This window comes from Nicotiana sylvestris, chromosome 2 (genome assembly GCF_000393655.2).
Source record: "Nicotiana sylvestris chromosome 2, ASM39365v2, whole genome shotgun sequence".
Taxonomy (NCBI): domain Eukaryota; kingdom Viridiplantae; phylum Streptophyta; class Magnoliopsida; order Solanales; family Solanaceae; genus Nicotiana; species Nicotiana sylvestris.
In genome coordinates this window covers 11,412,245-11,433,412 of record NC_091058.1, presented here as the reverse complement: position 1 = coordinate 11,433,412, position 21,168 = coordinate 11,412,245, and the positions used below count along the sequence as shown (strand labels likewise).

The 21,168-nt window shown below is 36.1% G+C and overlaps 2 protein-coding genes and 2 non-coding genes across 5 annotated transcripts; 3 read left to right on the top strand and 1 right to left on the bottom strand.

Moving 5' to 3' along the window:
- Positions 1-700: 700 nt before the first annotated feature.
- Positions 701-774, top strand: TRNAN-GUU (transfer RNA asparagine (anticodon GUU)). The gene has a single exon. It is a non-coding gene; the product is annotated as a tRNA-Asn (tRNA).
- Positions 775-1,600: 826 nt separating this feature from the next.
- LOC104237785 (ribosome biogenesis protein WDR12 homolog) lies at positions 1,601-7,958 on the top strand. Of its 2 annotated transcripts, none has more exons than XM_070167700.1 (14): positions 1,601-1,874; positions 2,499-2,599; positions 3,456-3,562; positions 4,053-4,088; positions 4,196-4,281; positions 4,617-4,684; positions 4,766-4,876; positions 4,978-5,100; positions 5,924-6,067; positions 6,677-6,785; positions 6,955-7,091; positions 7,187-7,222; positions 7,308-7,407; positions 7,717-7,958. In XM_070167700.1, exons 1-13 carry the CDS (start codon positions 1,703-1,705, stop codon positions 7,398-7,400), a joined length of 1,323 nt encoding a protein of 440 aa, XP_070023801.1. In that variant the 5' UTR covers positions 1,601-1,702; the 3' UTR covers positions 7,401-7,407; positions 7,717-7,958. The 2 variants fall into 2 exon arrangements, with proteins under 2 accessions (XP_070023801.1, XP_009790312.1); XM_009792010.2 differs by having other exon boundaries at positions 7,712-7,920.
- Positions 7,959-11,931: 3,973 nt separating this feature from the next.
- Positions 11,932-12,004, bottom strand: TRNAA-UGC (transfer RNA alanine (anticodon UGC)). The gene has a single exon. It is a non-coding gene; the product is annotated as a tRNA-Ala (tRNA).
- Positions 12,005-14,216: 2,212 nt separating this feature from the next.
- LOC104237794 (UDP-glycosyltransferase 83A1-like) lies at positions 14,217-18,617 on the top strand. The gene is made up of 2 exons (XM_070167699.1): positions 14,217-14,716; positions 17,492-18,617. Exons 1-2 carry the CDS (start codon positions 14,233-14,235, stop codon positions 18,382-18,384), a joined length of 1,377 nt encoding a protein of 458 aa, XP_070023800.1. The 5' UTR covers positions 14,217-14,232; the 3' UTR covers positions 18,385-18,617.
- Positions 18,618-21,168: the final 2,551 nt, after the last annotated feature.

The window sequence follows — 21,168 nt, the reverse complement described above, 5'->3', positions numbered from 1 at the left end:
ATTTTTTTCTATTCACTGTTTGGTATGTTGTATTAAAAATAACATTTGCATAATTTATAAGAAGAAGGTATAAGTGTCCCGCGCATTAATTACCCCCACCTCCTATAAGGTATAAGTTATCGTCAGAGGCGGATGTAGTGTACTACCTACGGGTTCAATTGAACCCATAACTTTCGACGCGAAGTAAAAATTTGTATGTAAAAATTCATTAAAATTGCAAAAATAGTAGATATGAACCTATAACTTTAAAAATATAATGGATTCAATGTTAAAAACCTTAAAATTGAATCCATAGGATTTAAATCCTGGATCCACCTCTGGTTATCGTGGTACTAATTTTAATCCCAGGATAACTTATACCTGATTTGCTTACCAAACAAATTATTAAGATGGTATTAAATCTTTATACCAGCACTATATCTACTTATAGCTCATACCAAAGGACCCCTAAGGGTACTTACGGTACCGGTACTAAGGGTACTATTTCGGGTATCCTGCCTTTACCCATACCCTTCACCAAAATCTCTCACCCCTGTGGCCCTACCCTTCAACTGGAGCAATACGATCCGGTACGATTACTGATATTGCCCTACCCTTGGACAGCCCTAGACCTGCCTTTGAACTACCTGCCAATTTCTTCATCATAGTAGTCTGTGAAAATCACTAAGTTTAATATATTGAATACAGATTAAAACAAGAAGCTGGAATGGCTCAGTTGGTTAGAGCGTGTGGCTGTTAACCACAAGGTCGGAGGTTCAAGCCCTCCTTCTAGCGTTTTTATTTATTTTGAAACTATTCATATTTTTTTTTGAAAAACAAGATGGAAATATGTTATTTCAGTCCACAACGAACACCTTTTCAAATTGCTAGTCCTCTCTTTCCACTCAAGCACCCACATGTTTGGACTTGGAAACTTTTCCTCAAATCAACCAATTCTTTCCCAAGTCGAGGGTCTATTGGAAACAACTTCTCTATCTTCACAAGGTAAGGGTAAGGTTTGTACACACTATTCCCCCCAGACCCCACGGTGTAGAATAATACTGGGTATGTTGTTGTTATTGTTGTTGCCTTAATCTAACATTTACAAATTTTTTCTTTCCTATTCTATAATATGGTCAGTGTAGTTTAAGAAACTCACAACTCAAGTAGTGAAATATACTGTATTTGTCAATGAATTCTTTTATTTATGTATATGTCATTTGAAAATTAATAAAAATAGATTACATTATCAAATTTTCTGCACTTAGAAATTCATTGTTTATTTTATCACATTAGTACAGTACTACTCTATCTCTCTCTATATTATTTTAAATATGATAATGAAAGTAAATAGTTCAGAAATTAGAGGAAAAGAGCGAAGGAGAAAGGGGTATTTACACAAATAGCCGGTCAAATTTACTATTTCTTTTCTCTATCCTGTATACATAAATTATACACATTATATATAAATTATACATATATAATATATTCTTTCCTATTTTTATTTTAAGCAATTGTATGACTGACTATCTCACAAGTTACACCAACACAGTACATGAAGCCCAAACCAAATAAGAGGCCCAACCCTTTTATCGAAGATTCAAAAATAGATGAACAAGACTTCAAAATTTCCGTTAAACCCTAGCTCGACCCGCCAACTTCCCCAATCAACCTGTTAAACCCTAGCATCCTCAACCTTTCTCCGATTAACTCTGACGAATTAATGGCGGGAATGGATATTGACGGGGACGTTGAAGAGGCAGCGAGGCGGGTACAGGTCCGGTTCGTCACGAAGTTGAAGCCTCCATTTAAAGCCCCAACTACTTCCATTGCTATTCCCTCCAATCTCACCCGTTTCGGCCTCTCTTCCATTGTAAACAACCTCCTTAAAGCTGGTAACAACTTCTAATTATTCTTCCCAGTATTAATTTTCTAAAATTTATAGCTTTTCCCAACTAGTTTAGGACTGAGGCATAGTTGATTGATTGTTGGTCGTGTTATGTAGTTTGAATTAGTATGGTTCATTTTTTGTTGTTGTAGATAAATAAATTATAATTACAGAGGATATGGTAGCTGTGGGTAAAGATGGTTCACCATTACACTTGTAAATATTCTAAACAATGCATTTTAATTGTTAATTTGGCTTATGATTGGTTTATCTTCAGTTGCTTAAGCTACGAGCTTGTAAATTGCTTTAAATGGGTATTTGTTAACCTACATTGACATGTTGAATAAGTTATTGCTTGTGTTCGAGAGCATTGTTGTTATGGGTTAGTGGTGCCATAATTCAGCTACTTTATCCTTAGATATGGCTCGATTAATATGTTTTTGTAGGTAATTATTTGTTTATGTTCTAACTAAATTTGGTATTAGAGATAAAAGAGTAATGGCTTAATATTTAATTAAATAGAGGGCCTGATCTTATGTATACTGGACAAGCACTGTATTATCTGCTCGCTGGGCCTACAATCCATGTTCTTACTATTATGCTTACCTGATTGTCATTTGATTATTCTCAGGGAAAGATGAATGGAATACTGAGCCTTTTGATTTTCTCATTGATGGAGAACTGGTCCGCATGTCACTTGAAGAGTTTCTCCTTGCCAAGGGCATTTCAGCTGTAAGTTTTTTTTCTTGAAATGACTTCTTGACTGCTAGAGTGATCGCAGTTCCAGTAGTACTGTTTTGTCTCTTCAGACCAACTTAAAAATCAAAAGATAAAACTGGTTAATCTTGCTTCCAAAGAAAATATTGAATGACCTCTATACATTCATGTAAACATTTTGAAACACCATAACAGAAGTGTGTTTTTGTTGCTCCATTAATGTGCATTCTGTTTAATGTATGTTTCTTCAATTTGTCTCAGCATAATGACTGATGATAATTAGATCCTCTAGAAAAGGATGAATAGCCAGTCATAAAATTGATAAACGTGGGCAAGCTTGAGCTGAACTTGTACCAATAGTTGGATTAGCTCAGTGTACCCTATTACTTGGGACTATTTCTAATTCCACAAAGCATTTACTGGCTGCTGCTTGTGGGATTGTTATTTTTCTTTATTTCTGAGTGTTATTCTCTTTATGTTTGCAATTGTATCTCTTATTGGAGTCTCAAAGTTGTAGAAAAAGTAAAACATATACTGTCTCCTCTTATGTGCTTTTGCTCCTACTCAACTCCAAAGTATTAATAGTTCTGTTTCAAAATTGTATACATTGTAGTGTAATGTGAACATTTTCTTCACGGAAATGCTAAAGATTGCAAAAGGGTATACATACCTGAAGGTTCTAGAAGTATCTACTCTATAATTCAAGTTCCTTCCCAGTTGTTTCTCTTATGCTCTCTTTCACTAGCCGGTAGTGGCCTATTTCACTAACAAGCCATTGAGATTTTTGACAAAACTTTTTACATATATACGTTTATTCGGCGGTTCTTATACTCCTCCTTTTATGTGTAACTGTTCTCTATATCTTTTACAGGAGAAAATATTAGAGATTGAGTACATTAAAGCTGTGGCTCCAAGAAAACAAGAAGAGCCATCTTTGCATGACGACTGGGTCAGTGCAGTTGATGGTTCTAATTCTAAGTAAGCATGAGTGTGAAATTTGTTTTTCTAGAATCTTTGGTGTGTTCTTGTAGTTTTCACCAACTTGTATATATTTCATTTGTTTAATATTTTTGAGATTTGGTGGGAGTTTCTTCTAAAGGAACTTGTTTACTGAATGAGAATATTGGTTTTGTCCCCCCCCCAAAAAAAATGAAAAAACAAAAATAGTGAGTCTGCATAATAAAGATAAATGGAATGATTCAACATCTCTGGCTATTGGATCTGTGTGGTTATACTTCAGGTCTCTTTTGCATTCACTTCACTCCATTGATATCTCTTACACACTAGATTTCTGAGGAAATGTTTCCTTATTACATTTTGCTGCTTTTGTTCAAGTGTTTTGTAGCTAAATTTCATTCTCCATGTGCTTCATTGTCCTAAAATATTTGATGGTTACCATTAATTCTCTAACAATGGTCTTCTTCCCATAGCCTTAACTGACAAGATGTGCATATATGTGATCTGACAGGTTTATTTTGACTGGATGCTATGATGGTTGTGGAAGGTAATCTGCTGATTTTATATTCTTTGCTAATTGTATTTTTGGTTCAAAAATCGGCTTGGTTTGTTTTATGTTGTTGTGTCAACCTAACATTTGATAGTGTTAATCAGAATATGGAAGGCTGCTGGATCTTGTACACATCAATTGGAGGGCCATACTGGTGCAATTACTTCTGTTTGTGTTGTCAAACCAAGAGGTATCAGTGGGAGATAGTTTCTCCTCAGTTGTTCGTTTTCAAGCATTATGCTCTATTCTCTGCTGCCATTATCATTTATCTGGGATACCATGCTCCTCACACCCACATCACCTGCGTTTGATATTCCTTTTTTCGTTAATATTTCTTGTTGATATCCCTTCTATTAAGTTGCTTTGCAATGCTGAAACACGCTGGCTACCTAAAAAGTTTACCAGCATGACAATCAGTATTGAAATATAGTTTAAATTGCTCCTGCATATCTACTTTTCTGTGCTTCATTGCTTTCCCCTGTTCTATCTATGTTTATTTTATTTTGTACCATTTATTTTCTTTAGTGGCTCCAAGTGGTGTTGATCAAATAGTAGCCACGGCCTCCAAGGATAGGACACTGCGGCTCTGGAAGGTAACATGGTCTGTTTGCACTACTGATAACTCACTGCTAATTTGTGATCTTCCATTAATTAGTATTTGTTTGGCTTAAAAGTTTGATGCAGATGAGTCTTCGGATCAGCTAAAGAGGATTAGATCCTTTAAGATTTTACATGGACATAATGCTTCTGTCCAAAGTGTTGCAGCAAACCCCGCTGGAGATATGGTCGTGCATCTCTTCACTTAATTGTTCATTTGAAGCTTTTTATAACTACGAAATTAGTTCTAAGAACTTTACCAACTCCCCAGCATTTATTGTGTTGACAGGTGTGTTCAGGGTCCTGGGATTGCCAAATAGCTTTGTGGCAAGCAAGTGGCTCAGATACAGGTGATGTAGTTTCAGTCAAGAAAAGGAAAAAGGATGCCAAAGAGGAAGATACTCAAGTAGAAGTATGACTACATTTCTTCTAACTGTCTAGGTTAAAGACTGAAAAATACAAATATTTCATGCAGCGTAGTGATTAAAATCCATGACCTGTTTAATAAGGATAATGTGTCTGTTCTACCTTATCCACATAGAAAAGGATGATGTGTCTGTTCTCAAAGTCATTGAAAGAGGAGGAAAAATAGTTTACGGCAGCAGTTACTATTTTGGTTTTGAAAAATAGTTCCAGTGCAAGGCATTCACGACTACACGTAACTAACAATGTACTTTTACTTTTTGGCAAAACCTCTTCTTCGCTGAACCCTACCCCTTCTCCATCCTACCTGTTATATGTTGGTATATGCCACACCTATCCATTGCCTCACCCATCTTCCTGCAGTGCCTCCAACTTTGTGTTGCTATTTGTTCTTCTTCCTTCCCCCCACCTATTGTCCTCCCTTGTTCCTTATTTACCACCTCTGTCGCTATTTTATTCTTCTTCTCTAAGTTGTTCCAGCAACAATTTTGTGCCAGTCAAATGTGTCTCTGGCTTTCTATGTTACATCTCATTGACAACTGATAATTATTAGCGAAATCTTTTGTCCTTTTTGTGGAAGATAAAAAGCTTCTGATTTCCTCAGAAGACAATGTTTATCAATGCAAATGAAGGGACCAAAATAATGTTGAAATGTATTTCTGAAATATGTTAGTCTTTGGCTACCAGGAGAGGTGTTTGATCTTTGTTCTTTGTCTCTTCTTTTTCTATTGTTTTCTCTTTAATTTTTATAATGTTAATGTTTGTTATCTTAATCTTGTACTCAAGAAATCTATCACGTCTTATGCTCACAGGAGGAGGCTAAATCCACACTTGTAGGACATACACAATGTGTGTCTTCCGTGGTGTGGCCACAAGATGAAACAATGTATTCAGCATCATGGGATCACTCTATAAGAAGATGGGATGTTGAGATGGGCAAGGATTCACTGAACATGGTGACATACCGTCTCTTTACTTCTTTTCTTCCAGTCACATCTCTACTGTCCTATGCATGTAGGCTTGTTTTACGAAAATTACATACAGTGGGGGCGAAATAAATTTCCGACTTGCAAAATATGAATATATGAAAATTTTGGGGAAGTTGAGGCACTTAAATATGCTATTATTCGTGATATTACTTCGACTTCCTGTCAGAGATAACATTTCTCTTCAGCAGTCAACAATCATATTTTAAAAATTAAACTATCTTGAAGTTCCAACCAAGAGGTTGTGAGTTCGAGTCTCCCCAAGAGCAAGGTGGAAAGTTCTTGGAGGGAAGGATGCCGGGGGTCTATTTGGAAACAGCCTCTCTACCCTAGGGTAGGGATAAGGTCTGCGTACACACTACCCTCCCCAGATCCCACTAAGTGGGACTATACTGGGTTGTTGTTGTTGTTGTTGTAAACTATCTTGAAGAAAAAGATACCGTCTCATCATGATTAGTTGCTGGTTTCTGAATTTTTAATGCCAAGATGTATAGTATCTTTTTTTAGTCTATTGGGTTGGGAGCTGGAAACTTTATTTTCCTAAAAGTAATGGATAATGACCATCTTTCTCTTCAACAGTATTGCGACAAAGTCATTAATTGCCTTGATGTTGGAGGTGAAGGTTCTGCCCTCATTGCTGCCGGTGGTTCTGACCCCATTCTTAGGATATGGGATCCTCGCAAACCAGGTTTCTTTCTTCTGTCCAACTTACAGAAGCACTTTTAAACACCCTGAACTTTACCTCTCTGTCTCTCTGTGCTTAAATATCTTTTCTTTGTGTTTATAGTTCCAAGTAATTGAGGACCTTACAGCATACATTGATATATGAAGAAGTACTTTCATCTTTTACTTAACAGGTACTTCGGCTCCTGTTTATCAGTTCTCATCACACAGTTCTTGGATATCTGCCTGCAAGTGGCATGAAAAGTCATGGTTTCACTTGGTTTCTGCATCTTATGATGGGAAAGTAATGTTATGGGACTTGAGAACTGCGGTTAGTACTACACTTTTAACATCCCTATATTGACTAGTATGGCTTTTTATAAACACTAATATTTCCATTCCTGAGTCAAAAAATTTGTATTGCAGTGGCCCCTTGCTGTCATTGATACTCACAATGACAAGGTATTAAATTTTGCCTTCTAAGAGCTGGTTTAAGAGTATTTGTTGTATCACATTAGTATTTCCTAACATTACTCTGTCAATACAGGTATTGTGTGCGGATTGGTGGAAAGGTGAAAGTGTAGTCAGTGGTGGGGCTGACTCGAAGCTTTGCATCTCTTCTGATGTTTGTGTGCTGTGATGTAGAGGTAAACTACTATATTTTTGGAGTAGAGATTTGGAAACTAATTGTCGTTCATCACTTAGCCCGGTGGAGTAGAACATAGGTTATTATAAAAAGGCTTAGAACCCATGATACAGTTGAGTTTTCTGTATTGGAGTTCTGATAGGACAAGGTAACACGTCTGCTGCGGCTGAGGTTTGATGTGTTTTATTGACTAACCTATTTGAAACGATGGTAGTAGTGACAGTAGTTCACTTGCTAGAAGCTGTATTATTGAACGTGTGAACAGGAATTTGCTAAATATATGATTAGAACTTTTGTTCTGTCAGGACAGATCTCCCCTGTTGCTGAGGTGATTGTGCTCCAAAAGATTGATGCAGTTTTGCTGATGGAATCAGCTGGGTCAGGCTGAAGTGATGATTTACTTCAGAAACAATTTTGTTATGCTAACTGGAAATGGTTTGTATTATATACACCTATTGAGGTGGTGCGATTTGATCAATTGAAGTTGTATCCTCGGATGTACCTTTGCAGCTTCTGCATTTTATTATTTATTCTCTTTCATTTCCCCCATAATTTTTACTTTGTGCCTATTGAACTTGCTATAGGTTTTGAATAATATATCTCAGAGCATTTTCGAGGTATCTGATAGGGTCGCCAAGAATCCATACTATTTTATCTGGCTGTGACCATGATTTATCGCCTCAAGATCTGCGAAGTAAATTTCGCTTTGCTTTTGCCTTTGATAGAGTCCTGTAATATGAGAAATGGCCAAGTTTAACAAACCCCTACCCAAAAAAGAGAAAAAAAGCAATTTTATTTCTTAATATAAGGTTCGTTTGTTTAACCTATTGAAAGTATAAGTGCTGTGCTTGAAATTTTCACAACCGCCCTAGTACATTTCCAACTAGACACTGATTGTGACTAGGAGTGTTCATAAAAATCCGAAAAATCGAACCAAATCGATCATAAAAACTGATACTTTTTAGATTTGGTTTGGTTTTGGTTTGAATTTTAAAAATCGATCAAATTTGATTTGATTTTAATCAAAATATAACCGAAAAAAATCGAACCAAACCGGCTATAAAAGTAACTATTTAAATTTAGGATTAGTTACCTCCTATAGCAAAGGTTGATACCTTATTTATTTTAAATAAATACTCTTTTAAAAAAATATATTCTATAGCATCCTTTTGATTTTTTGTAGCCAAATATCTATTTATGGTCACCTCCTACCCTTGAGCCATAAAATAAGCTTTGTATTATTTTTCTCTATCATATCCCCTCAAATTTCTCCTATCCCCGACCCCATATCTATTCTCTCTCTCTCTCTATACTTCCCGATGTCTTCTCCTCCGCTGATCCATCTATTAGGCGTGGTGATGATGGCCCGAACGAGAGTCTAGAATAATTCCTGCACTAACCAACTTCTGGATCTTGTTCATCAGAAGGGGGTTCTTCATATGTTCCTATGCAGCTTTGGGGTTCTCCTGGAAGTCAACTAATACCTGCTTGAGAACATGACATTCAGATCACAATATCGAGGCGTGCTTCAATAATACTACCAATAATATATTATACCAAACTTTACCTGTCTCCAGTATACACAGGGCAGCAAATTTCGATGATTTTAATATTTAATATTTTGAGTTTCTCTCTAATCGTCGGCAACCGGGGCAAAGGTGACGACGTGCGTTGTCGCTGCTTCAACGAGACGACATTAGGGTTGTTCTTGAACAAAGACGATGGAGCTGGGGGCTGAGCAACTTGAATATTCTGTTAATATATTTCAATGTCTCTTGCTGTATTTCATTGTATTCATTGCCTTTTTTCCCATTGTATTTCAATGTATCTCGCTGTATTCAATGTATTTCATTGTATTCATTATCTTTTTTTTTTTTCAATATATCCCGCTGTATTCTATGTATTTCATTGTATTCACTGTCTCGCTATATTCCATGAATGTATTCATATATTTTTTTAATTAATATAATTTATGTATTGATAAATGATGAAAATTGTATTTTTTTTATGTATATTTGCATATTAGTTCTTGTATGAGTTGCGGAAGATTACATAGTTTTTGAAGTGAAATATACTCATTATGTGTTTCTTATGTGTAGGAACGAGTATGGATGATAAATGATTAAAAGATAACAATTCGACACAAAAAGAAGAAATTAAAGGAGTGAGAGCTCGTCTATTCTCATGCGTGGCACGAAGTCGGATGCAAAAAAGGAGAAAAGTTAAGGCACAAAATAGCGAAGCGAAGCAAAGGCACGGAGCACTTCGCGAAATGGAAGAAATTCAAAAGCTGGATCCGCGTCAAAATCCGCTTCTAGACGCGAAGGCAGACGCGGATTCCAGCTTCTCCCATCCGAAGTTGGATTGAAAAATTTTGCCTCTCATTAACCCTAAGTGATATAACTACATCTTAAAACACAAAATTGAGAGGAGGAGACACTACTTTAGGGTTAAAGAACACCCTTGGAGGCAAGAACACGCTAGGAGTAAGGAGGAAGATTCAATTACGAGTTTTCCCCCTTCTTCTTCCTATTTTTATTGTTGGTTATGAATTGGAGTATTGTGTTTTCACATACTTTTATGAATAACTAATTTATTATCTAGAGTTTTGATGGAACTTCTGGAGGATGAATTCTTGTTATGTTTTAATATAATTTAACCTTTGGATTTATCTACTTGTTCCAACTACGTGCTTATTTCAGTTGGTTGAATGACCATCGATTGACTGTGCCTATTTAGTATGTGTTGCTTGAAAAAGAATATATATTTAGGTGGTTATTGAACAACGTCACTCCTAAAATATATGAGAGATCAATACGGCAGGTTTAAAAGTGGGACTAGAGATAACGGGGCTTTGACGTGGTTATAGTGAGCGGTTAGATAAAGCCAACTAGCGTAGTTCGAGAGAATATGTCTAGTAAATTGTTGTAGTTGCTCGAGAGAGAATTACAACATCTAAAGTGCTCACGATCAGTAGAGAATACATAGGCAAAAATGTAGGGAACATAGCGGGAAGGATATCGAAAATTGGGGAAATCATAACTCTAGGCCTCCTTAATTTAGTCTCCAACCCTTTGTCTCGTTAGTTGATAATTTTACCGCTTTCTAGTATTTGCTAGTTAATTAGTTAGAAATATAAATCTCAATCTTTATAATTTAGAGAATTATTCAAACTTATCTTCTTAGTGATATTAAATAGCTATGCCTTAGTTCTCTGTGAGATTCGACTCCGGACTTTTAGACCAGATTATATTTGCAATGACTACTTATCCTTTTTAGGACTAGAGTTGGGCGTGATCATGTATTCAGATGTATTATATAATTTCTCTGAAGATTGCTATGTTTTTGGAGTGTTTTTCGGTTGAAAATCTTTTTTATAAATGGAAATACAAAATTTATGTATTATAATTGAGTTTGTTGAGTTATATTAGGAGTGTATTATGTTAATTTATTCACTTTCCATTTAAAAACAGTGTAATCCCATGTTTCATGTCCTGAATACAGTCGAATACAATAATTTGTCCAGCTGTAATCCCATGTTTCATGCCATGAATACAGTCGAATACAAAAATCTGTCTAGCTGTAATCCCCTGTTTCACGCCTAGAAATGCTAATGTATTCATGAATACAGTAGCTTAAATACATCGAATACACTCTAGAAAATCTGATAACATAGTTATAGGAAGTAATATAGTAAATGGTAGCTACAACTAGCTAATAACCACTAAAACATAGTGGTTTCTGAAAGTCTCTCTTAAATTTTATATATATATATATATATATAATGTTTCTAAAATTTTATGGTACATATTAGTCATTTATATATTTAGCCTAGTTCTTTGCTATTATAATAATCTAATTCTTTGCCTTTACATTCTAGTTTGATTGATAATTTTCTTTTGCTAAGTACAAGGATTTATTTTATGTTAAAAATAATCAATTTTTAATAAGTACTTAAATTATTCATCACTATTTGATTCAATTATCGTCAATATATCTTGGTAAATGATAGATTTCTCAATGAACAATTGATTTGATAGTGTTACGTAGAAAATGTAGTCGCCGAAATATGCATTTGGTAGCGTATGACTCATATTTAAGAAAAAACGATACATAACCAAAAAAACCGGAAAACCGACAAAAACCGAATCGATAAAAAACCGACTTAATTAGTTTGGTTTGGTTCCAATATTTGGAAAACCAACTTACTTGGTTTGGTTACACCCTTAATTGTGACCATATCCAATTTTTTATTGCTTGTATGTCGCATCCTGGAGCCTATACATACAGGACATGTTTGTGTGGGAAAGTCTTTTAAAATTTATTCCTGGAAAACACATGGTTCTCGATTTTCTCAGATGAGGATAGGATTGGTTATAATATAGTCTGATTATTCAGATGAGAACTTTCAGGGTTTCTTTGATTACATGGAACAGTCAAGTAGTAGGGATGAATGATAGTGTATATTACCTTTCAGTAGGCAACTTGTCAGTTGTCACGTACAAAAATCAGCAAGATCCAAAATTGGAGATGCGGGGGATCAAACCCCGTGCCTCTCGCATGCAAAGCGAGCGCTCTACCATTTGAGCTACATCCCCTTTGACATATAGCTCAAGTTATTATTTTAATCAAACTCAAAAGCTACATAAAACAAAGTAAAGTTTATTTTAGTAGTCCATCTATAATGGCAAGATGGTTTTTATTCCTTTGATATCCCAAACTACCATACATATCTTTTGAAATTTGATAATCAATTCCGTATTAGTGTATACTTAGATGAACTTTACGTCATTAGTGTTTCAAATTTAATCCTACAAAAGGATAATCTGACTAGGTCCAACGTTTGTTTAAAGATTCTATTTTTGGTATGCTACCTTTTGGTATCTATCAAATTGGACAGAGCGACTAATGCAACAAAATTTATTAAGACAGTAGAAACTGAACTTTTAGTTAGTGCCCGATTACACCAACGAGACGTACCCCAACCTGCAAGTTGCAACGCATAACAACAGGATACGAGGATGTGTTTGGTACAATGTAAGTCATTTTTCAATAAAACATAACAACAATATATCCAGTATTATTCCACATCGTAGGGTCTGAGAAAATAAATGTCCGTTGCTGTGGATCAAACCCGAGTCACCAGGGTCACAAGAAGGAATACTCACCAATAAGATGTTTTATAAAAAAATTGTTTCTTGTATTTGACCACATATCAAAAGGAGAAACTCATTTATTGGCGGACAACATATCAACATGGCAAAGTCGCTTATGAACGGAAGTCATTTTTTATACAAATATCTTAACTTTTAATTTCATATGACTCGTTCCAACCAATCATAAAAGAATACTTGCGGTGAAAAATAACTTAGATAATAGTCGTATCGAACACGCTCTAAGTGATTACATAATTAAAAAGAAAACACTATAATAGCAAGTCCAAGTTATTACATAAGAAGAAAATAGTCGTATCGAACACGCTCTAAGTGATTACATAATTAAGAAGAAAACAATATAATAGCAAGTCCAAGTGATTACATAAGAAGAAAACAATAGCAAGTAACAAAGTAATCGATGAAATTGAAGTTGCTCAGCTTAGTCGATGCAAACATTTATTCTAAGCACAAACAAGGGCGGGCAATCTGATTACGCCAATTGACATTTAGGGAAAGAAACATCAGGAGATAAAACAAAAACCTAATATTTTATAAACCAAGAGTTTAGGTAATTAAGTAATTTACCAAGTAATATACAAGAGGTAAACGTTAATATTTCTTAGGAAATACTGAAAGGACAATCTTTAACTTAATTGTTACCAACTATATCCTTGATACTAAAAAGATTCAATTTATATACATCGATAGCGTAAAGATTTGTATATTATCAATGTTTTTAACCTGTTGTACTAGGTAATTTTCTTTAATTATTTTTAGGTTACTAAACCCAATTTTTATTGGAGAACTATGCGTAGTTGTTAAGTGACCTGATACCGTTATTTTTTTTTTTTTTACAAAAACTATTGCATATTAGGGTATGTAGAGAAGTTAAACTCTATTAAAAAACCTACTTCCTGAACCTGAGCTCCATTATATACAGTGGCATAACCAGGAATTCCGTCAAGAGTACTCAAACTTTGAATAAGTCTATAATTCTTTTTGTCGATGAATGATGTCCCAAAATTTTTAAATCAAACTATGCAATATTTAGCTAAACAATAAAATATTTTTAATAGAACTATAATTTTATAAATCGAAATTAAAATAACAGAAAGACAACATTCGAAAATTTACTAATAAAAGCAAGCTTAAAACAAGAGAAAAAAGAGAGTCGAGAGGATTTGTACTCTATATAGAACTTTTATTTAAGAATTTTTTGTAGAGCTTGACTTCCAAATTATAAGATTTATCTAAGAAATAATTTTTAGTTAAAATATTACATTTAAGATTAGTTATTTATTTACAAATTTTAAGTATTAAGCATTGTTTTATTAGGAAAATTTTTAGATCGAAAAAGAATTAGATAGACCGCACATGGTGGTCTCCATTTAGTTTTGGCAAATAAAATTAATAGAACTTTGAATATGTGAACAACACATCACTTTGAACATCCTGAACTGCCTCACTTGAATGTGTTAATTAAAGATGTTCAAAATATAATATATAACCATATAAAATAGTAATATATAACTTATTGTATATGCAGTATAATTTTTTGGCGAAGGGCGTGCGCTTAACCACCTTTGGAATTGGGTGGCTACGCCACTATAAAAACCCCTTACAAGCTAATTATATTAATCACTAGCAAGAAAAGAGCAAAGAAAGAAAAAATGGTCCCTATTCCACATATTGTGGCTATACCTTATCCAGCACAAGGCCATGTTCTTCCTTTAATGGAACTTTCATTATGGTTAGTCAAAGAGGGTTGCAAAATCACCTTTGTTAACTCTGAATTTAATCACAAAAGAGTCATTAAGGCATTATCAGAGAACGACGACGTTCAGAAGAAGATAAGCTTAGTTTCAATTCCAGATGGATTAGGACCTGAGGAAGATAGAACAGACCTCAAAAAGTTGACAGAAGCAATAGCTGAAGTGATGCCTGGGAAACTTGAGGAAGTTATAAATATGATTAATGAGTGTGATGAAAATGGAGTTTCATGTGTTATAGTTGATGAGAATATGGGATGGGCATTGGGAGTAGCAGAAAAGTTAAACATTAGAAGAGTTGCATTTTGGCCAGCAGCTGCAGCTATGCTAGCTTCGTTATTTAGTGTCTCTAAACTCATTGATGATGGAATCATAGATAGCGATGGTGAGCTCTTCTTTACTTGGTCGAATTTGCTCATATAACTGGACCTTTAATTAATTACGTAGAAACTAAAAGATTTCCAGCCTCAGCGGGTAACCTGCTATATATTGTTCTATCTATTGAATAAGCATGTCTATGTGGGAGTTTCCTAAGGAACAACCTTTCGCGCTAGGTGCTCACCTTTTTTATCTGGCGAGCAAGGCTTTGGGGTAGGAGATCAGTGGGATTCTTGCTAAAGTATGATGAGATCTTTCTATAAGCAAAAACCTCGCTTATTCAAAGGGCCTATTTAGAACCCATATTTTCGCTTAAAATAAGTAATCAAGAGTTGGTAGGAGATCAGTGGGATGATGATAATAATATTAATCAAGTACATTTATATGAAGACTCACTTATATGATGGGTGGTCTCTTTAATAGGGCTTGGGTAATTGTGTGAGCGGAGTTGAGCTAGACTCAAAGTCCATTCCCTTAACATTAGTATCAGGGCAAGACTCCAGTATGGGGAGGGGAGGGGGGGGGGAGGGGAGGTGTGTGAAGAGCCCTACATTCCCAATGTTAGCACGCTAGATTATGGAGTTTAGTTAGGCCCAAAATTCATTTCCTTGATAGTTTAAATAAATTTGTAAATTCGGAAACAGCTTGCTTCACTCGGCGTGATTTAAGATTTTGAATGGCTGGTTAATTAGATGTGGACACATGGTCTGATACTTACACACTTTTAGTCGACCTATAATTTATTACCCCCTCCATTCAATTTAGATGAGGTAGCTTGACCCGCACGAAGTTTAAGAGAAAAGAGGGAGACTTTTGAAATTTGCGGTCATAAAAGCTTAAGGGCAGGGCGAAGCTATGTTGGGTTAAGAGTGGTCAATTTGTCGACAAATTATATTGTGTATATATGTAAAATATATAGGTTTTAGAGGTATGTAACATATATTGAACACCCTTTGTTAGAATTTTTTTCTTTTCTTTAAAGTTTGAACAACAACAACAACAACAACAACAACAACGACCCAATAAAATCCCATAAAATGGAGTCTGGGGAGTATAGTGTGTACGCAGACCTTACCCCTACCCCGATAGGGCAGAGAGACTGTTTTCGATAGACCCTCAGCTCAGGAAGACGAAAGTAAAACAAGAAGAGACAATTCATTAGTAACATCAGCAAAAACCATAGAAATAGTAATAGAAGCATAAAAATCATAAAGTCGATGACATGCAATAACAATACCCAGTATTAAGGCCTAGAGCTATGATAAACAGAAAGGATAGTGTGAACTCAACATTAACCCCTAACCATCTAAGATCAACCCTATCAGACCCGCCACACCCCCGATATGAAGTAGAAAAAGCTCGACTACCCCCTAGCCTACAACCTTAATGCTTGATCTTCAGACATTCCTATCAAGGGTTATGTCCTCGGAAATCTGCAGTCGTGCCATGTCCTGCCTGATCACCTCACCTCAATACTTTTTAGGTCGTCATCTACCTCTTCTCGTACCCACCAAAGACAACTGCTCACACCTCTTTACCGGAGCATTAAAGCTTCTCCCCCGCTCATGCCCGAACCATCTGAGTCTCGCTTCCCGCATCTTGTCATCCACATGGGCCACACCCACCTTCTCCCGAATATCCTTATTCCTAATATTATCCGTCCTAGTGTGCCCGCACATCCACCTCAACATCCTCATCTCTGCTACCTTCATCTTTTGGATATGAGAGTTCTTGACCGGCCAACACTCTGCTTTATACAACATGGTCGGTCTAACCACAACTCTATAAAACTTACATTTGAGTATCAGTGTCACTTTTTTGTTACACAGACTCCAGATGCTAGCCTCCATTTCATCCAGCCTGCCCCTTTACGGTAAGTGACGTCCTCGTCTATCTCTCCATCCCCCTGAATAACCGACCCAAGGTACTTAAACTACCTATCTTAGGGATGACCTGTGATCCAAGCCTCACATCCATGCCTACTTCCCTTGACTCAGCGCTGAACTGACACTCCAGGTACTCTGTCTTAGTCCTGATCAACTTGAAACCCTTAGATTCGAGGGCCTGCCTCCAACCTCTCGTTAACACCGTCTCGCATCTCATCAATTAGGACTATATCATCAGCGAATAACATACACCATGACGCATCCCCTTGAATATGGCTTGTCAATGCATCCATCACCAATGCAAATAAGAACGGGCTAAGCGCAGAACCTTGGTGTAATCCCATAACAACCGGGAAATGCTCTGAATAGCCTCCCACAGTCCTAACCTTAGTCTTAGCTCCATCATACATGTCCTTGATCGTTCTGATGTAAGCTACCGGCACACCCTTTGCCTCAAGACATCTCCAAAGCACCTCCCTAGGGACTTTGTCAAGTTTGAACACCCTTGGAAAAATTTCTGGCTTCGCCATTGCTTAAGGGGAAAAAGTTTTGTGGGGTCATGACATTTGTGTCGTTATAAAAACTTCTCATTAAGGGTAAAATGGTTAATATGAAAAGTTTAAAGTTGAATTATTTCCAACTATAAAAATGTGTCATTCTTTTTAGAACGGACTAATAAAGAAAGTGTATCATCTAAATTGAAATGGAGGGAGTACCTCGTGCTTACTTATATATTAACAGACTCTTGTAGAGTAATTGTGTGATTATCCCATCTAAATGTTCCAACGGATAGAAAAAGCATACTTTAATTACTACTTATTATAATTATGTCTTTAACATAGTATAATATTGTATGATCTTTTTAGCTTTCTAACAAAATCTGCTTTAATTTCCAGGAGCTATCTTGAAGAAACAGGGGATTAAGCTATCACCAAACATGCCAATCATGAACCCATCAGATTTCGCGTGGGCTTGTTTCCCTGATCCAACCATGAGGAAAATGGTAATCGAGCTCGTAAAAGACAACAATGAAAGAGTAAAATCAGCAGATTGGATAATCTGTAACTCAGCAAAGGAACTTGAGCCTGGAGCTTTTGCCATGTTCCCTCAAGTATCACCAATAGGACCACTTTTGGCAAGCAATCGACTCGGATTTTCAGCTGGCCATTTCTGGCCCGAAGACTCGAGCTGCCTAAAATGGCTCGATCAGCAACCAAATAACTCTGTTATTTACGTTGCATTTGGTAGCTTCACAATCTTGGATTCAGCTCAGTTCCAGGAGCTGGCACTAGGGTTAGAGTTGTCAAAACGACGATTCTTGTGGGTGGTTCGAGAAAATCTACTGACTGACGAGGCTGCTGATAATGCTTACCCTAAAGGGTTCAAGGACAGAATAGGCAATAGAGGCCATATAGTAAAATGGGCACCTCAACAAGAAGTGTTAGCTCATCCTTCTATTGCTTGTTTTTTAAGTCATTGTGGTTGGAATTCGACTGTTGAGAGTGTAAGCAATGGAGTCCCTTTCTTGTGCTGGCCTTATTTTGCTGACCAGTTGTTTAACCAGAGTTACATTTGTGATGTTTGGAAAGTAGGATTGGGGTTTAAGAAAAATGAGTTTGGAATTATTGGAAAAGAAGAAATCAAGAATAAGATGGATCAGTTATTTGGTGATGAGGTATTTAAAGAAAGGGCTTTAGATCTTCGAGCAAAGGTTAAGTCTAGTGTCAAAGGAGGAGGAAGTTCTGACAAGATGTTTGGTAAATTTATTGACTGGATCAAGACAGGTTAATGAGCCTGCAATCAAAATCCATGTTCAATTTAACTTCACAACATGGTAGAATGAGCTTAAGAAAAGGACCTTAACTATTATAAATACAATATTCTAAACCCCTACTCTACGTGAAATTTCAAGCTTTTTTTTTTATTCCAATCAAATCTCTGCATTGGTGTCTCCTCCCCGGGTACCACGTTGGCTTTCTTGTAATCATAGTTCTCAGTTAATACAAGCAAGCTTTCATTCAATTCTCTTTTCTGTTCTCTCGTTGCAAATTGTGATATTGATATTGGCTTTCCCGCACCTCACTGATAGTCTAGTCTAGTGTGCGGAGGGTGCTTTTGGTTGGCGGAAAGTAATCACACAGAAGTTGGTTGCTTTGCCTTACGGCGCTCTTCCAAGAAATCTCAGGAAGGCACCACGTAACAGTTGGTATTGGTCCAATCATTGTTCCCATGAAAAAAATTTCATTTCTGTCATATGTCTGTTCTGTTTTGGCTTCAAGAGGTCCAATTACCACGTTACTTTTAATTTCCTTTTCCTCATTGTTTTTGAGAGAAAATGTCCAGTTTGTGATAATATAAATCCCACGCGAAAAAAAGGGTGTGAAAGAATTTGAGCATTCAATGCAAAATCTTAAGGAAATGGTTGCTGTAGTCCATAAAAAACCATTCGCAATCGATGAAGTAACATTTTTCTAACAAAAGGACTTAACATTTTTTTTTTCTAATCTTCTGAAAACTGAAAAACCTACAAGTAATAACGTAGATTAACGAGCTACTTCGAATATATTCTCCTCTTATACTGCAAAAGAAGGCATAATTAAAAAAAAAAAGCTCTTGAGTGATCAGTGTTTACCGACAAAAATGATTTGATTTGATTCATCAGTGTTACGTGCTTTATAGACAAGCGAATTGATTTGATCCAAAAATAATAAAGAGATAAGGTTATATTGAAATTGAGATTTAATTGATTGAAATTGAAGAAAATAACAAGCCTGGCTCCGAACTCAGTCTTTCCGAAAGTGCAAATAGAGATAAAGTAATGGTGAAGCTATTAAATTGAAATCTAAATAGTGAAGTATGAGAGCCAAACAGTATACTCTTGCGTACAAAGTGTTTCCTATCCCTACAATGGTTGTTAACCCTCTTTTTATAGTTCTACCTAGGGAAATAAGATTCTAGGATCAAGTTCCTCTTTAAATGATAATATAAGGACCATTGACGAGTGTGTAACGACAGGCCTTGAATGCCAATATTCTTTGTAACGGCTGCTCATTTAGCGCCAGCAAATATTTTCTCATTGAATGTTGTTCGATGGCAACTCTTTGACTTTCTACCGCTGACTACGTTCCCTTCGGAATTCATTCGGCACCGGTCATACACCACATTCGGTACTGCTTGTTTCTCAACTTGTCTTTTATCTATCTTCGGTTCCATATATTATGTTACCATTCGACCATCCGTCACAATAACCAATTTTACCCCATACAATCAGGATATTCAAATTGAACTGTCAAGAGAGAAGAAGAGAAAAATGAGAAAACATAAAACGTGCAATCATTTACACCAAAGCCCAGTGAGTACAAACGATAGACCAGCCAAATGCCAGATTTGAATGTTTAGCTGGAAATGAGCAAATTCTGATAGTTGTGGTTAGGGGTGTTCAAACGAACCAAAAAACCGCACTAATTACACTGTTGAGTGTTCGCCGGGGGGCAGAATTGGCTGCCCGGTTGGGTGTTCGCCAGGGGGCGAAGCCGCACTTAAGTTAGGTTGGTCAATTGACCACCCTTTGTCGGAAAATAACACTCCGTAAATAAGTAAAATATTCAGTTTTAGAGGTACATGACATATATTAAACACCCTTTATTAGGTTTTTTTTTTTGCTTATTTCAAGTTTGAAGACCCTTGAGCACTGGTTAATTCGGTATGGGCGGAGAGAACATCAAAGGTTAATTCACCTTAGATTACTCACCCGAACAATCACTAACTACAATGAATAATTATTTTCATAACAAATCGTCTAATTAAAGCCTAACCCCTAAAATTCCCTTTTTGAGGTGATAGTATTGCAATTTATCAAACAAACTTTCGTTTCTCAAGAAAGAACTTGGTTCCTTTGTCCAAGAAGAAAAAAGAACATACAAAAACAGCAGGTCCAATTATGTGCAGTCTGTTATTGCTATTGCTCTTCCATAACTACCCTATTCCTGAGGAAGCCCATTACGTACAATACACATAAAAGCAGGCCCATTACGTACAATACACATAAAAGCAGGTGCGGAGGAAGGGTGTTATCTATAGGTTCGGACGAAACTAATAAATTTTTGCTTAGACATTATATTTATACTAGAAAATCTATTAAATATGTATAAGTACTTAATTGCGAACAGAGTAACTAACGAGCTATGAATTCGGTTGAAAATTTAGAACTGCCAAAAAGTAAAAGAAGACAATGGCCTGGTGCAGTGGCAGAGCCACATTCAACCAAGGGGTGTCGACACCCCTTTACCTGAAAATTACACTGTATTACTAGATAAATATATATTTACTATGCATTGACTCTCCTTAACTTTTCGATATATTGGTTTTTTATATTTTGATACCCCTCGGTGAAAACACTAGCTCCGCCACTGGCGTGGTGCCAAGGATTTCTTTTACCAAGTTATACCTTTTTCTTTTTGCAGAAACACTACTATCTGCAGCTTCTTTTAAATAAATAAAAAAGACCCACGGAAGGAAAAATCTAATCTCGCTAAGTATAAATGTTGACCGTCTCACTCTATTCATTATAGAT

Excerpts from the sequence above, each read along its gene's own strand:
- LOC104237785 (XM_070167700.1), top strand. The coding sequence starts at position 1,703 with ATGGCGGGAATGGATATTGACGGGGACGTTGAAGAGGCAGCGAGGCGG. Across the intron at positions 1,875-2,498 it reads AAACAACCTCCTTAAAGCTG|GGAAAGATGAATGGAATACT; the intron begins GTAACAACTTCT and ends GATTATTCTCAG. Across the intron at positions 4,877-4,977 it reads CAAACCCCGCTGGAGATATG|GTGTGTTCAGGGTCCTGGGA; the intron begins GTCGTGCATCTC and ends TTGTGTTGACAG.
- LOC104237794 (XM_070167699.1), top strand. The coding sequence starts at position 14,233 with ATGGTCCCTATTCCACATATTGTGGCTATACCTTATCCAGCACAAGGC. Across the intron at positions 14,717-17,491 it reads TGGAATCATAGATAGCGATG|GAGCTATCTTGAAGAAACAG; the intron begins GTGAGCTCTTCT and ends TTTAATTTCCAG.